The 14276-nt window shown below is 37.2% G+C and overlaps 1 protein-coding gene across 1 annotated transcript; it reads right to left on the minus strand.

Moving 5' to 3' along the window:
* Positions 1-505: 505 nt before the first annotated feature.
* Positions 506-12074, minus strand: leng8 (leukocyte receptor cluster (LRC) member 8). Its single transcript, XM_051131095.1, has 16 exons — positions 12014-12074; positions 11760-11848; positions 10998-11136; positions 10768-10908; positions 9295-9369; positions 8775-9195; positions 8512-8686; positions 8050-8220; positions 7716-7943; positions 7451-7615; positions 5411-5705; positions 5237-5338; positions 5089-5157; positions 4883-5012; positions 4560-4767; positions 506-4472 (listed from the first exon to the last, which is right to left on the minus strand). Exons 2-16 carry the CDS (start codon positions 11798-11800, stop codon positions 4310-4312), a joined length of 2523 nt encoding a protein of 840 aa, XP_050987052.1. The 5' UTR covers positions 11801-11848; positions 12014-12074; the 3' UTR covers positions 506-4309.
* Positions 12075-14276: the final 2202 nt, after the last annotated feature.

Raw genomic sequence — 14276 nt, forward strand, 5'->3', positions numbered from 1 at the left:
TGGTTTTACTATAAAAAACAAAAACCAAAAAAACATGGTTACTATAGTTAAACCATGGTAACCACAATTTAACCATGGTCTTGCTACATTAACCATAGTTTAACCATGGTATTTGTAGTAAAACTATGGTTATGCAAACGGTAATCAATGCGCCAAAAACATGCTTACCACACTTTTACTATATTAAAAGCATGGTTAATTGTTGTGCAATTTCGTAGGTTTTGTGAGAAGTAAGTTTCAAGAAAATGTGTCTGGGACGTGAACTTTACCCCCTCATTTCAAAACACCACTGTTTATAATATTAAATACTATATTTCTATACAGCATAAATCACTTGATCATATATCACTTTAAATGAAATTCCCTAGATTACTAGGTTAAAAGAATAACTTAAAAATAACTTATGTCCTGTATTAAGATGATGTATTAAAGTGTACAATGCTACACACTCCTGTCATATTTTGCAGACTTAAAAGTTTCTACAAGTATTTAAGCGAAAGCAACATGAGATTTAATTCTTTATTTTTCTTTCAAGATAAGAAAGTAAGTACATTATGTACAGATCAGCATCTACAAACGGCAGTATTTTCTTTGTGAACTCCACTGTATATTAACACACGGAGCTCTAGATAGGGCAGAGAGACATTAGGGCTTTGTGAGGTTGAGCTGTAAGAGAAGAAACAGTTGCAAGTACAGTCCAATCGAAAAATAATACTTACTGCCAAGCACTGACTACATATAAACCAATCACAACATTGCATTACACAACTCAGAGGAAAGAAGAGGGAGACAGAAGAGGAACATGCAGAATTAAAGAAGACAAAAAGCAAAAAAGTAAATGGCTAAAGTTGAAACGATGTAAGAACACGTAGAGCGGCAAATCTAAACAACAAAATATGATCAGAAAGAAAACCAGAGCTGATGCAGAGGAAAGAAGTTAAAGAAATTAGATATGCAAGAGGACAGGCAACACGTGAAGAGAGGGATGAGACTGTTAGTAATACTGCTGTGAAAACATTACACAGGGCTAAAAATACATTTCATAAAAGAAAACAAAAGAAAACAGTGGTATAAATTGAGACGATTAACATTGCTTCGGACAATCGTTAAATAATATGCATTATGGGCAGCCAATCAACAATCATTAGAGACCTGAGAGACATTACTGCAAGATTTTCTCTAACCTTCTGCTTAGAGCTTACATGAGTAGAAAATGTTTAATCATCTGTATGTCCAGGTATGTCTAGTATGCAATTCTACAGCTTATATTAAACCCCAAAGTTAAAAATAAGAAACCTCAGTCAAAAACAAAACAGCAGTAAACAACAGTAATTGCAGCAAAAAGGAAAAAAAAAAAAAAAAAAAAAAAAGCAGTCAAAACAAAACCCCTATCAAATTAAAGTAAAAAAAAAAAGCAATGTTAAGACAAAAGACAGACCTGAACATACAGCAGCAATTCTAATAAATGGAGCAAATCCTAAAATAAATCCCATACATAATTTTCAGACTGACATGGTGTTTTTGTCACGTTTTCAAAAAGCTTCAGAGATCGGCATGAAGAAAAACATTGCAAACTGAAATCACCAGGCTCTCCTCAAAATGACAAATGCATCAGACAAACAACAGACACAATGAAGAATCTCATTTGGCTGATGTCTGGATTTCTCAATGCCCATTTTCCAGTGTGCCTCTGGATTAGTTTTGCCCTCATCTTTTCATCTCTTGCTTTGCTCCGAATGTGCATGACTGCAAGAAGAGAGAGAGAATCTGGTAATGAAGGAGTGCAGGAGGAGAGAGAGGAGAACAAGGAGGTGGGAGGGGTTGAAGGTTGAGGAGGAGAGGAGAGCAAAGTCAGTGTGGCAACCAGCAAAGAATTCATTTACAATGTACAACCAAATACAAGATAAAGCTCTAAGGTAAACAAAATGAGCTAAAAATACTGTAATTGATTGTTTATAACCATTTCCCAACTTCACATCAGTTAAACTGCAAATAAGCAGTATCTTGGGGGAAAGAAAAAAAAAAAAAAAGAAAAAAACAAAACAGCATTCAAACCAAATCTTTCTCTTACTGTTGAATACTTTTGTCTCTTAAGTGAATTTTTACAGGTATGAGAGCAAGAAAAGCTGAATAGGGAAACACGGACAATGCTAAACAAAACGGAAGGGAGTAAATTTAAGATGACTTAAGAAAAAGTAAGTAAATATGACAAAAAATGCGTAAGAAAGTGAAAGATTTGGCATTTTTATCAATTCATGAATCCCTGACTTCTTCACGAGTGTAGATTTGATGTTTTAGTTTCTAACATGTAATTGATGTCTATGGGAACAAAAAATGTAAGAATTTTAACATGAAGTCAATTATTTGCACTAAACAGCATGAATGTGCACATGGTCACCACCCAAAATATATTTAAACTTCTAAAACTGCCAGCAAAATTACTGTATAGTTCAAAACGACACTTACCATTGTACAAACAAACCAAAATAAGCTATGAAATCAAAGCAACTATAAGGAAAAAGAAATAAATCTCACTTTACACATTATTTACATGAGAACATATGTACATATTTCACCAATGAGGTGTTGCTTTCTGCTCGTAGTGGCCCTGAGCACATCTTGCAAAAGCACACATATTTCAGACCCGTGCTAGATCTTAATAACATTCAATAAACCTGATTACGTCAATAGCAAATGCTCCTTGCTCACTTACAATGGAACTGATAAGTGGCAACTCCAATTTCAAAGTCCGTCAAGAAATCAATGAGCGTTAGATGAACGTTGCAATACTTTAACTACTACAATGCATTTGTGTGTAAATTGACTAGATTAAGACCATGATACCATATCTCTGAGATTTGCTACTGTATTACAGTAATATCCATCTAAAATAAGCAGATCTTTTAAACTTTTTTAGTATGGATATTTCTGTGTCAATCTTTCAGATAAGGGGTGCAGCAAGGCTCGGTATTAGGCCCGTTTTAAAATGAGAAAGGACAAATTCCCAACCTGCCAGAAGGGTTAACAGATACCAAGCCAATCATCCCAAGCTGAATGAAGATCCACCATGCTTCTCGAAACATCAAGTCCTTCTTACCAGCCATTACCAGTAGACGTGGCCAAAGCTTAAGGAGCCATACAAACCCATGCTTTTCCAAACCCCAGTGGGCGAGTGGACACCCTTGCAGGAGTGAGGTGACTAGTGGATATCACCATCTGGAGCGATGACAGCTGGCAACTTGCTGTGAAGGAAAACTGAGCTTGCTTTTTCTTGCGTGTTAGGCGTAGGGACCTTCTATGGTTTGTAGGGGACTTTGATCTTCAGAAGCCGGTGGTGAAATCTAGCGAATGAATGGCCTAAGTGGACGTGGATGACTTTTAAAAGGGCTGGCCCTATTCAGACAGATTGAGTCACTGAGCTGTGTATCCTGGGTGTTGAGGAACAATTAGGAGGGTATCTATGACTAACGAAGGCCAGCTTCTTGTGTTGATGATGCGCAGGAGACTGTGTGGGAACTTATGTTGTGGAACAAGGCCTAATCTGCATTTCTTAGGGTGGTTGTGTTGACATAGCTCAGTCCAAATATTACACGCTATCAGCATTTGGATCTTAGAGATGACGGGAGGCGGGAGATCTAACAGAGCACCTCCACCAGTTACTCACTGAAGACATCTCAGGCAAAGAGAAAGATAGGGAATACAAACCATCCTCTTCTTGCTTGAAGGATTGCATTGAAGCTCACTTGGCTTTAAAGTCCATTATAGATGACCAAAACTTTGCAGGAGGCGGCTTGATGAGCTGGTACGTTGTTGGTGGAAACTGGCTCAGATTATATTCTGGATTAACCGTGACGTTTTCTGGTCTTGAGCTTTGCGGCTGTTTGCTTGAGAGGAAAGAAACATGAGAACACAACACTGTTAGCTTAAATGCTTTTTGAGCTCTGTGATGTGGGACCTGACATGATCTGCTGACCCGACCCCATCAGATCTTTGCCTCTTTTTCTATTGCTGTAAGGGAGTGTGCACAAGTTAAATCAGTTGCCTGATATTTCACGAAAAGGGGTGTGTGAATAGGCTCTAGTGGGTCTTGAATATGGCACCTAAATCCCTGTGTGTGCTGTGTCATCTATCCATCTGTCAGAAAGTCCATCACTCTACAAGAGTTATAAAATCTGAGATATCTTTCATAAATATGATCAGCACTAGAGTGAGTGTGTCTATTATGCAGATATCTGGTCCCTTATCTACAGTCTGTCTTTTTAAGATATATAAATGAAAATTCTCTGGTTGTCCCCACCCACTCCCCATACTATGAGGCTGTAAGATTGGCTGAGCTAATTTTACAATCTATTTTGCTTGGGTCAGACGGGGTAAATGTAACCCCAAGCCCTGTTAGAAATGCTAAACATGAGTCTAAATCTGGGAAGGCCAAGCTGGACTGCACATACTCCACCGGCACAGAGGGCCTGAACCTGCAACAGAGAACGGAAAAAAGAAAACGTTAGACTTCAAAAGCTGTCAAAAGCATAATTTTTGTAAGCAATGGCATCTGCACTCACGTTTTAAGGATGGCCCTCAACGCTATATTTCTTTCACGCTCCACAAACTTATCGATAAGGTAAGCAGCCATACGTGGAGCATTCTGATAGAGTTTGAAGAACCGGTGGAAGTTTCCAAGCGCCCAGGCAGTACGGAGCTCAAGAGCATGAGCTACACACGGATCAGCACGGAGCTCAGGGGTCAGGTACACAAGCTCAGTTGTCAGGTCTAAGAAAAATTTTGCATGGGTATTAAAGACTTGATGCGAGATTGAGAAAGTATAAAATTGACTGAAATATAGGTACGAATAAAAACTGTTTATTCAACAAAAGGCCATTCATACCTCCAGAATTTTTAGTAAAGATGTAGTAGATAATTCTGTAGGCAGTGAATTCTCCCACGTTGTCCGATGGGCAGTCTTTATACAGTGCCTTCAGCTGGGTCTGGCACTGGTTGAACTCCTCGTGGTCGCCCTGATAACAGTTAAGATGTGAGTTTAGTACAAATGAAAGCAAGCCTTTCAATTAGAGCTACTTTGCACGCACATACCTTTTCCAGAGCGATGCGAGCATGTGTCTCATACACCTCCACGGTGAAGTCCGTACGCACACCTTGAACCTTGAATGACAAGAATTCAAAATAAGACACTAGAAGATAGTGTGAGGCAGGTTAAGTGGTACTAGTAATTGTTACTCACAGTGAGATCCTGTCGTATTGACTTCATTTGTTCACATGCGTACAAGTAATCCTGATTGGTTTTCCAATGAGATTTAACTGCAATCAGGGACTTTCGCAAAACCTAAAACACAACAGAACATTCAATAGAAATCCTCCAGCGTTGACCAGATAAGCAACACTGAGAAACACTCACAGATACGGGTCTGACGGTTGCAGGGTCAGGGGCACAGGTTAGGCGCAGGTAGTTTTTGGTGATGTCTTGGCAGGTGCCAACTATGGGGCATTCATCCCAACTCAGTCCCTCTTGGGTGCCATTGGGGAGGTCGAAAACATTGATATTTAGCACCAGGGGCTCAGTGCGCAGTTTAGTGTGGAAGCGTGCTGCACGGCTCTGCTTCTTCGCTTCGCGATTTGGGTCGTGAAAGTCAAGCCCTGCATTGCCTCCTTTCCGCTTTTTACCAACACCGCAGGCGAGGTCTTCCATATTCCTGATGGAAGTCAGAAAAGAAGGTTAATGAGTAGGGAGGTAACAATATTATCAATATAGTGTTATCGCGATAACAAAACTGTCTCAATATTATCGTGGTTACATGACAATAGGTCTTCCAGGCAAAAAGTGCAGGTTTTAAAATATTTAAACTTCTTATTCTAACATTAAAGATCTTTAAAGATGTGTTTTGGGCCATTGTGCTTTGACAGTATCTGTCTAATGAACTAAAACCGTAAATGCAATATGGCTTAAACCCTTCATCAAGTCCGTTTTCACTGCGCATTTCAAATTTCCCTACTGTAGTGTAAAGCAAAAATAATATACTTATGAAATATTCATTTTTATTTGCAGTGCAATTGTTTTACAATATGGTGATCAGTGTTATTGTTCTAATTTGTTTGGCTTCCTAAAACACTAGTGTGAACGTAAATTAGACTGAGACAGTATATAACATAAAACGAGTCTCCTTTAAAATTCAGGTACAAGTGAATTCACTAACTTTTTTCTGACTTTAGTTTTCTTAGTTGAGAACGTGTTGGAGCTCTTATTTTGAACTCTTGAAGTACATTAGATAGAATGATTTAACTTAAAAGTACAAAATCTTACATTTGATTTTTCATTTGTCTTTTTTGAAGTATCACAACCGATATCATATTGCAATATTTTTGTATCATGAGATTTTTATATTGTTACATCCCTATTAATGAGGCCACTAGAATGTGGCTACATTTTCATACTAACCAAAATGTGATTAAAACAAGCCCTAAAGTTTGGTAATGCCGTTTAATTTTGTTGTACAAATTAGGGATGTCGCAATATAATATTGAACCGTTCGGTACGACCTCCACGGTTCAATACGCGCTTGTGAATTGCGGTTTTTTGGTTTTGCATTTAAATAACTTCCTTGTTTTATTTCTCTCGGAATTTGCTGTGTGTGCCTGCGATTTCACATGCTGAAATGAGGAAACGCTTCACCACTTATATTTGAAAAAGCAACACACGCAGAGCATCTTCCATTCTAATGACATGAAATAAGCCTTTCTAAACCTGTTGTCCAACAAGAGTTATAAAAACAAAAGTTATAAAAAACATTATAACTTGTTTTTAATTCACAACATCAGTTGAGTGTTTGAAATAACTTCCTTGTATGATCTGATGTGGATTCTCATCACAGAATGAGGCAGACGATAAATTCTATACTCATATTCAATGTATGTCGATTAGCAATGGCTTATGAAAATACACGAGATGCCTTGAAGAACACAGATAAACCATATATTATTGTAGACGAGTGTTTATTGTCCTTACATTTCATCATTCAAAACGTTTAACGTTATATCTCTTTTCCAGACACAGACTCACAACAATATCGATGCCTTTATCCACATTAGAGAAGCTGGAACGGAACGTAATCAGTGCTGCTAATTTGACGCATGTGTGTTTTTTTTTTGCACTAGGGCGCCCTCTGGCGTCCAGTATGAATGAAACCCATTCTATTTTGCGTAAAAATCGAAAAAATAAAACCTCTCTCAAAAGAAAAAATAAGCAAACATATGCTAAACCATGCTTTTTTCAATGTACAGAGGTTTAAGAGAGTATTTTGTTAATTTGTTGCAAAAAAAAAAACACCGAAGTGGTAAGATATCAGAACCGAACCGTAAACCGTGGCTAAAAACCGAGGTACGTATTGAACCGTGGACTAACTGTATTGTTGCATCCCTAGTACAAATAATGATATCTCACCTTCGCCCTCTGTTTGCTTTGCCTCTTCCTCTGCCTCTCTCTCCCGCAGCTCCTCTACCTCGATCCCTTTCTCCCCCACGGCCTCGGCCGGCCTTTTGTTGACGCCGGGACAGTGGAAGTCGAGGATCACTTGACATGCTGCTGTCTGACTGAGACCCAGAGTCACTAAAGACGACAGACAATCACTTGTCAAATCCTGCTCATCTCCACTTCCTTTCATATTTATACTAATGACTTAATGTGATTGTAGATTATTTTGCATTACCTGCGATGATGTCTACTTCTGTCCCTGTGTCGACCGTGAGGCGACGGGGATCGTGACGAGGAGCGGGATGAGCGGGAGGAGCTGGAAGAGGGGCTTCTTTGAGAAAAGACATTTCTGTAGTTACCCAACCTGGCCCCGCCTCTGCCACGGGTGGCTCCACCTCTCCCAATAGCATTCTCCTGAGAACGCTGAGGAACCGCCTCCCAGCGAGACTGCTTCGGCTTCAAACTGATAAAACAAGCAGTTCTTTAGTGCCAGGCATTATTGTAAGAAGACTGACGTAACGCTAAACTAAACCTAGGATAGAAAGTTACAGAACAGAGGTGCAACTCACTCTGGCAGTGGTTCTCTGGTCCAGTCGATGGTGTAAGCAGAGCCATCCTGTAGTCTGGACTGCAGAAGGTCTTTCAAGACTTTTTCTGTTCGGTCCTTATCCTCTTCAGATTCGCAGGCTGTGAAGCAGCGCTGTACATACTCTTTCATGGCCTGTGGCCAGTCCTGAGGCCTACAGGTAAATAAACAGATTTCATTGTTTTACTATTACACTTAAATTTCACTTAGCTAATATGTGACCTTGGGCCACAAAACCAGTCATAATGATCTTTACTTGATATCCTAATATTTTTGGCATAAAAGAAAAATTGATCATTTTGACCCATGGCTATTGCTACAAATATACCTGTGCTACTTAGGACTAGTTTTGTGGTCCAGGGTCACATATGGATGATACCTTGCATTTAAATTAGCATAGATCTAATGGTTCATCACAACTTTAAATATTTCCCTGTATGTTTACCGAGTTTGAGCGCTTCCTGTGGAAGTGGTAGAGGTTGTAGCAACAGTCCCAGGTGGTGGATTTGCATTGGGGGAAGCCAATCCAGGGACCTGATCACCTAAAGGGAAGTTCTGATTGGCCATGACGTATGGGCGTTTTTGTATATTAAATTTGACAGCACCAGCTCCAGGAGCCTCTGTTAGAAAAGAAAGAGAACATTAAACACACATAGGAGGATATAATTAAAGCACATGTTGTAACCGCGTAAGAACAAAGACACGTACGTTTCATGCGTTGCCACAGCTGCTGGCCACCTTTGTTCATATTGTTATTATTAGGTTTCTTAGCATCAACCCTGCCTGGGCCTCCGTATGGACCCTGTCCTGGAGCCTGCTGCTGAGGAGACTGATATGATGGAGTTTGGTAACCCTGGTACCCTGGCCGAATCTGCCCTGAATTGTAGCCCTGCATCATAGGGTTTGAATCAGTGGGGCTGTATGGCAGGGTACCATTAGGGCTGTAGGGGGTCTGGGATGGTGGAGGGGGGTACTGGGCATTGGGTGGGGGAGGTATAGGGGGTGGAGGAGGGGGCGGGGGCTGGTCAGTGGATGTAGGACTCTGAGGGGGTGGTTGAGGGGTTGCAGGAGGAGGGGGCTGGGACGAATAGTTGGAGGACTGATCTTCCATCATAGGCATGGCAGGGGCCTGAAAAAGAAAGGGAGGGATAATCAGTAAAATACTTCAAACTTGACACCTGATATACATGGCCAGCACAAACTCAAAATGATATTTAGTGGTCTATACCTGTCCAGTGGGGGTAGTTGGTGTCTGGTAGCCCCCTGGAACACCATACTGTCCTGGAGGATATGGTCCTCCATACTGGATCGGGGGAAAAAAAGAAATCAATACTGAAACTGTGCTAAATAGGATACCTGTAATGGCATTAGCTTTCAACTGAACAGATTTAAAAACAAAAAACTAAGTAGCATAAACTTACTACTTTCTTGGTTACAGAGATATATACTAAATGACTGATTATCACACACTAGCAGAAGTATTTCCAAACACAACAAATCCATGCAATTAAAATTAACTCCACAGTTTTTGTTCATATTCAACTGCAGAGGTCTTATTAAAGGCTCTAATGTTATCATTTGAGGTTATTTTTTGATTTCTTTCAATATTATGTGGTAATTATTAATAACACAGCAGCAGATCTACTAGAATTAATTTACAAAGCAAGGTGTATTTTGACACATACAGATCACATATTCTGAGTACTATGATACTGCAAAAAGACCATTATGCTTGCATTTTATTTTAGTATCAAAGCAACAATACTGTATATTTCATGAAATATACTTATAATTGCGAGTTCTTGGGGCAAACAAACATTTTTTTTTTTTTTTTTTAAGTTTCTTCTGCTCCTCAAGCATTTGATCCAAAGTACAGCAAAAAGTCACATTTTGAAATGTTTTTATTATTTAAAATAACTTTTCTACTTAAATATAATTTTAAATGTAATTTATTCCTGTGATTTCAAAGCTGAATTTTTAGCATCATTACTCCAGTCACACGATCCTTCAGAAATCATTCTAATATTCTAATTTGCTGCTCAAAAAAAACATTATTATTATTATTATGATGATTTTGAAAACAGCTGAGTATAATTTTTCAGGCTGCTTTGTCGAATAGAAAGTTCAGAGGAACAGCATTTATCTGAAATAGAAATCTTTTGTAACATTATCAATGTCTTCATCATTACTTTTGGTCAATTTAAAGCATCCTTGCTGAATAAAAGTATTCATTTTTATAATCTACTATAAGTTACGGACTATAAGTTAGTGTATAATGTTACAAAAGCTTATTAAATCAGATAAATGCTAATCTTTGGATCGTTCTATTCAAAGAATCTAAAAAAAAAAAAGTTTCAAACCGTTTTAAATACTGATAACAATAATAATAATAATAATAATAATAATAATGTGTCTTGAACAGCAAATCAGCATATTGGAATGATTTCTTAAGGATCATGAGACACTGAAGACTGGAGTAATGATGCTGAAAATTTAGCTTTGATCACAGGAATAAATTATATTTTTAAATATATATTTAATTAGAAAACAGTTATTTTAAATAGTTAAAACATCACAATATTACTGCTTTTGCTGTAAATAAATGCAAGCTTGGTGAGCAGAAGAGGTTTCTTAAAAAAAAGCATTAAAAATCTTACTGTTCAAAAACTTTTGACTAATTGTGTATGCAGTATTTATTTACCGGAGGCATGGGGTAGTAGTAGTTATAGGGATATGGGTAACCAGGATACTGTTGTTGGTTCTGTTGATACCACTGTTGATAGTATTGCTGCTGCTGTTGTTGCTGCATTGCAGAAGAGTCTGTTGCCTGATAAGGTCCGGCCTAACAGAAAACAGCACATAATTAACCATTTACCTACACAAAATGAGCACAGACAAGGCAAACCACCTTTATTCATAAAAAACACTAACCTGTTGGTTAGTGCGATTGGTTGGTGATGTCTTGGTAGAGTTCTGACTTTTACTGATGGAGGCTAAAGCCTGTCTGGCTTTTTCCCATTCTGGGTTCTCATGGACTTGGCCTTCTCCACTTGAATTACTACCATAGGGCCTGTGGATAACAAGGTAAACTTGACTTTAGGTTAGGCTGCACTATATCTAGAAACTTCCTGTACATTTTCAGGCATCTAACGTTACACAACCTGGTGATCCATTCAAAAAACAGGTCACATTCAAATAAAACTGACTACACCAGGAACCAGTATACAACGTTGTAACATCTGCACACTTAAAAAATCTGCAGATTAGTTTTATATTGAGTCATGCACATAGTTATTAGACATACCGTGCCTAGATAACTGACGGACTAAAAAAAACATTACAATCTACACTAGTTAGGCTGTAATGAGGCCTTTAATAATCCGGCCAAACGTAAGAAAAGGCTTTCGCAAGTCAAATTCCGACGTGCAATAACTTTTCAAACGCCATTTGAACGTCATTTTAATGTTAACAACGACATCTTTAATCTAAAAACGATAGAATAGCTGCCTATCTGCAAAGTAAAGCGGATGTGCTTGCGAACGATAAAACCCGATGGACATTTACACCCGTCTGTACATCATACATGTTTGGTAAAGGCGTCCACTTACAGAAAACAGTTGTTCAATAGTCAAAATAATGTGGCAAAAGATATGCGTTATGATGAGAAGGATTTATAAACTGAAGAAACCTTACCAGTTTTGGGTCGGGGTTTGCTGTGCCGTGTTCGCCGCCATTTTGCCGGAGCTAACGTATTTAGCCACTCGTTAGCTCGTCCGAAATTTCTACGCAAATATGAGGAAAATAACAGTTCTAACGTTTAATATAGGATGTTTTGTAAGGAATCGCGTAAGAAAAGCCGCTTAACAATTGATTATACCGAATACCGTAAATAAACTAAGTTCCAGTTGATATTAGGATTATACCGTAGCCCATATCAACTAACTCACCGAACTCAGCGGTTGAATGTCAACACCTCTAACAAAATGGCTGAAGATGATGAAGATGATGATGATGGTGACACCGGAAATTCTGCCGACTTCTCCTATTGGACGACAGAATGTTCTGCATACCAACAGCCAGATAAGGAAAAACAAGCCTTTTTAGACATAATAAAAACACTCCGGAATAAACTGACACTGAGACCCAATTCGGATCAATCTGAAACATTTCAAAAAATCTTAATATATTTATATCTTTTATGTTCAGCCCCATAATTTTTCCAAATATAATATTCATTACAATAATACAAATTATTTAAAAAACTCATTACAAAAATAAGTTTCATCGGTCACGCAATAATATATATATGGAAATAAATAAAAACAATATTAAATACAGAAATGTACACAAGCACATTCATAAATATTATTGTAAAACTTCCCCTCAAAACTTTGATTTTCGTATTATTTTAAAAAAGTTCTTTGACATGAGGATTATTGTGTAGCAGTAATTCATTGCTCCTTTATGCATCACCCTACACTGTAAAAAATAAAAAACACAATTTGAGTCAGCTTAAAATAATTTGTTACCCTGCTGCCTTAAAATTTTAAATTCAGTCAACTAAAATAAGTTTAGTCAACTTGAAATGTTAAGTTGTACTAAGTAACAGCTTAGATATTTGTGTTTGCTAAACTTGACAGATGGGTAACCCAGCTGCCTTAAAATTTTAAGTTGATTCAACTCGAATATCTAAGTTGTCACTTAGTATAATTTAACATTTCAAGTTGAATAAACTTTTTTTGAGTTGACTGAACTTAAAATTTTAAGGCAGCCAGGTTACAAATTATTTTAAGTTGACTCAACAAATTGTTTTTATAGTGCACTGTAAAAAAATAAAAAAACACAATTTGTTGAGTCAGCTTAAAATAATTTGTTACCCTGCTGCCTTAAAATTATAGTTCAGTCAACTAAAATAAGTTTAGTCAACTTGAAATGTTAAGTTGTACTAAGTAACAACTTAGATATTTGTGTTTGCTAAACTTAACAGATGGGTAAGTAACCCTGCTGCCTTAAAATTTTAAGTTGATTCAACTCAAATATCTAAGTTGTCACTTAGTATAATTTAACATTTCAAGTTGAAAAAACAAAACTTAAAAACTTAAAATTTTAAGGCAGCCAGGTTACAAATTATTTTAAGTTGACTCAACAAATTGTTTTTTACAGTGTATGTCCTGTGTATATTTCTTTCTGGGTCACTCTGTCACTGTTGTGTCACTGCATAATAAAGCTTGGCAAATTCCATTAGACAGGCCTCATGGTCTGTATGACATGATTAATGAAAACGGTTCACTTCACTTAGCAGTATATTGTTGTAAACAACTCTAAACTGTTTGGTGCAAACTGCTGTCCCACAACCAAAAAAGTATATAAGTACTTTTAAGTAATTTAAGTATTCAAATTTTAGATGTTTACTCAGATCCTTTTATTATCTATTGAAACCCACAATAACATTCAAAATATCAGTAAACTAAATATATATAAAATCATCATTTGCAACTGGGAGGTGGCTGTCCCGAACCCTAACCCCTAAATTTCAACTTATGAGAATAGTGAAATATTTTTTGGAATTTTATTTAATAAAATTATAATAAAATTGAATTTTATTAAAAAGAGTTTTAAAAAATGATGTATTTTATATTTTTCTTGTAAGTTATAAAACTTTATGTAAAAAATGTGTCCCGCATTTTCATGTCGCTACCGAAATATGTATGTTTTAGTCCATTGGCTGAGATTGATTTGAACTACATTTATGATCAGGAAATATTCATGTGTCCCTCTTTCTAATAACTACATGATAAGTGGATAGGCCTCATCATTTTGAGGTAAACGTGTTTAAACGTATGAGAAATCTGTGTGCAACTTTAAAAAATGTCACTACTAAACACCATTGTTATATAATTAAGCACACTTTTTTGGGAGTTATTCCATTACATTTAGTTTTTATGTGTGCACCACTGTTCAGAACTGTGCTAGCTAACCATGTTTGAGCTAGGTTCAAAAGTATCTAAAATTGCCACTACCAAAACATTTGGTAAAGTTTTGGTAGTGACATTTTTTTTTTTTTTGGGTGTTATCCCATAAAATTGTCCCTACAGTAACGGTCACGACCGAAACATGTCATCATTGTTTCAGAGTAGCGTTAAAAGGGAACACATAATCCTTTATTTGGGGAAAATAAACAAAATTTTAGTACAGTTATGTAATTTTTTT

Source organism: Labeo rohita, chromosome 16, assembly GCF_022985175.1.
Source record: "Labeo rohita strain BAU-BD-2019 chromosome 16, IGBB_LRoh.1.0, whole genome shotgun sequence".
NCBI lineage: Eukaryota > Metazoa > Chordata > Actinopteri > Cypriniformes > Cyprinidae > Labeo > Labeo rohita.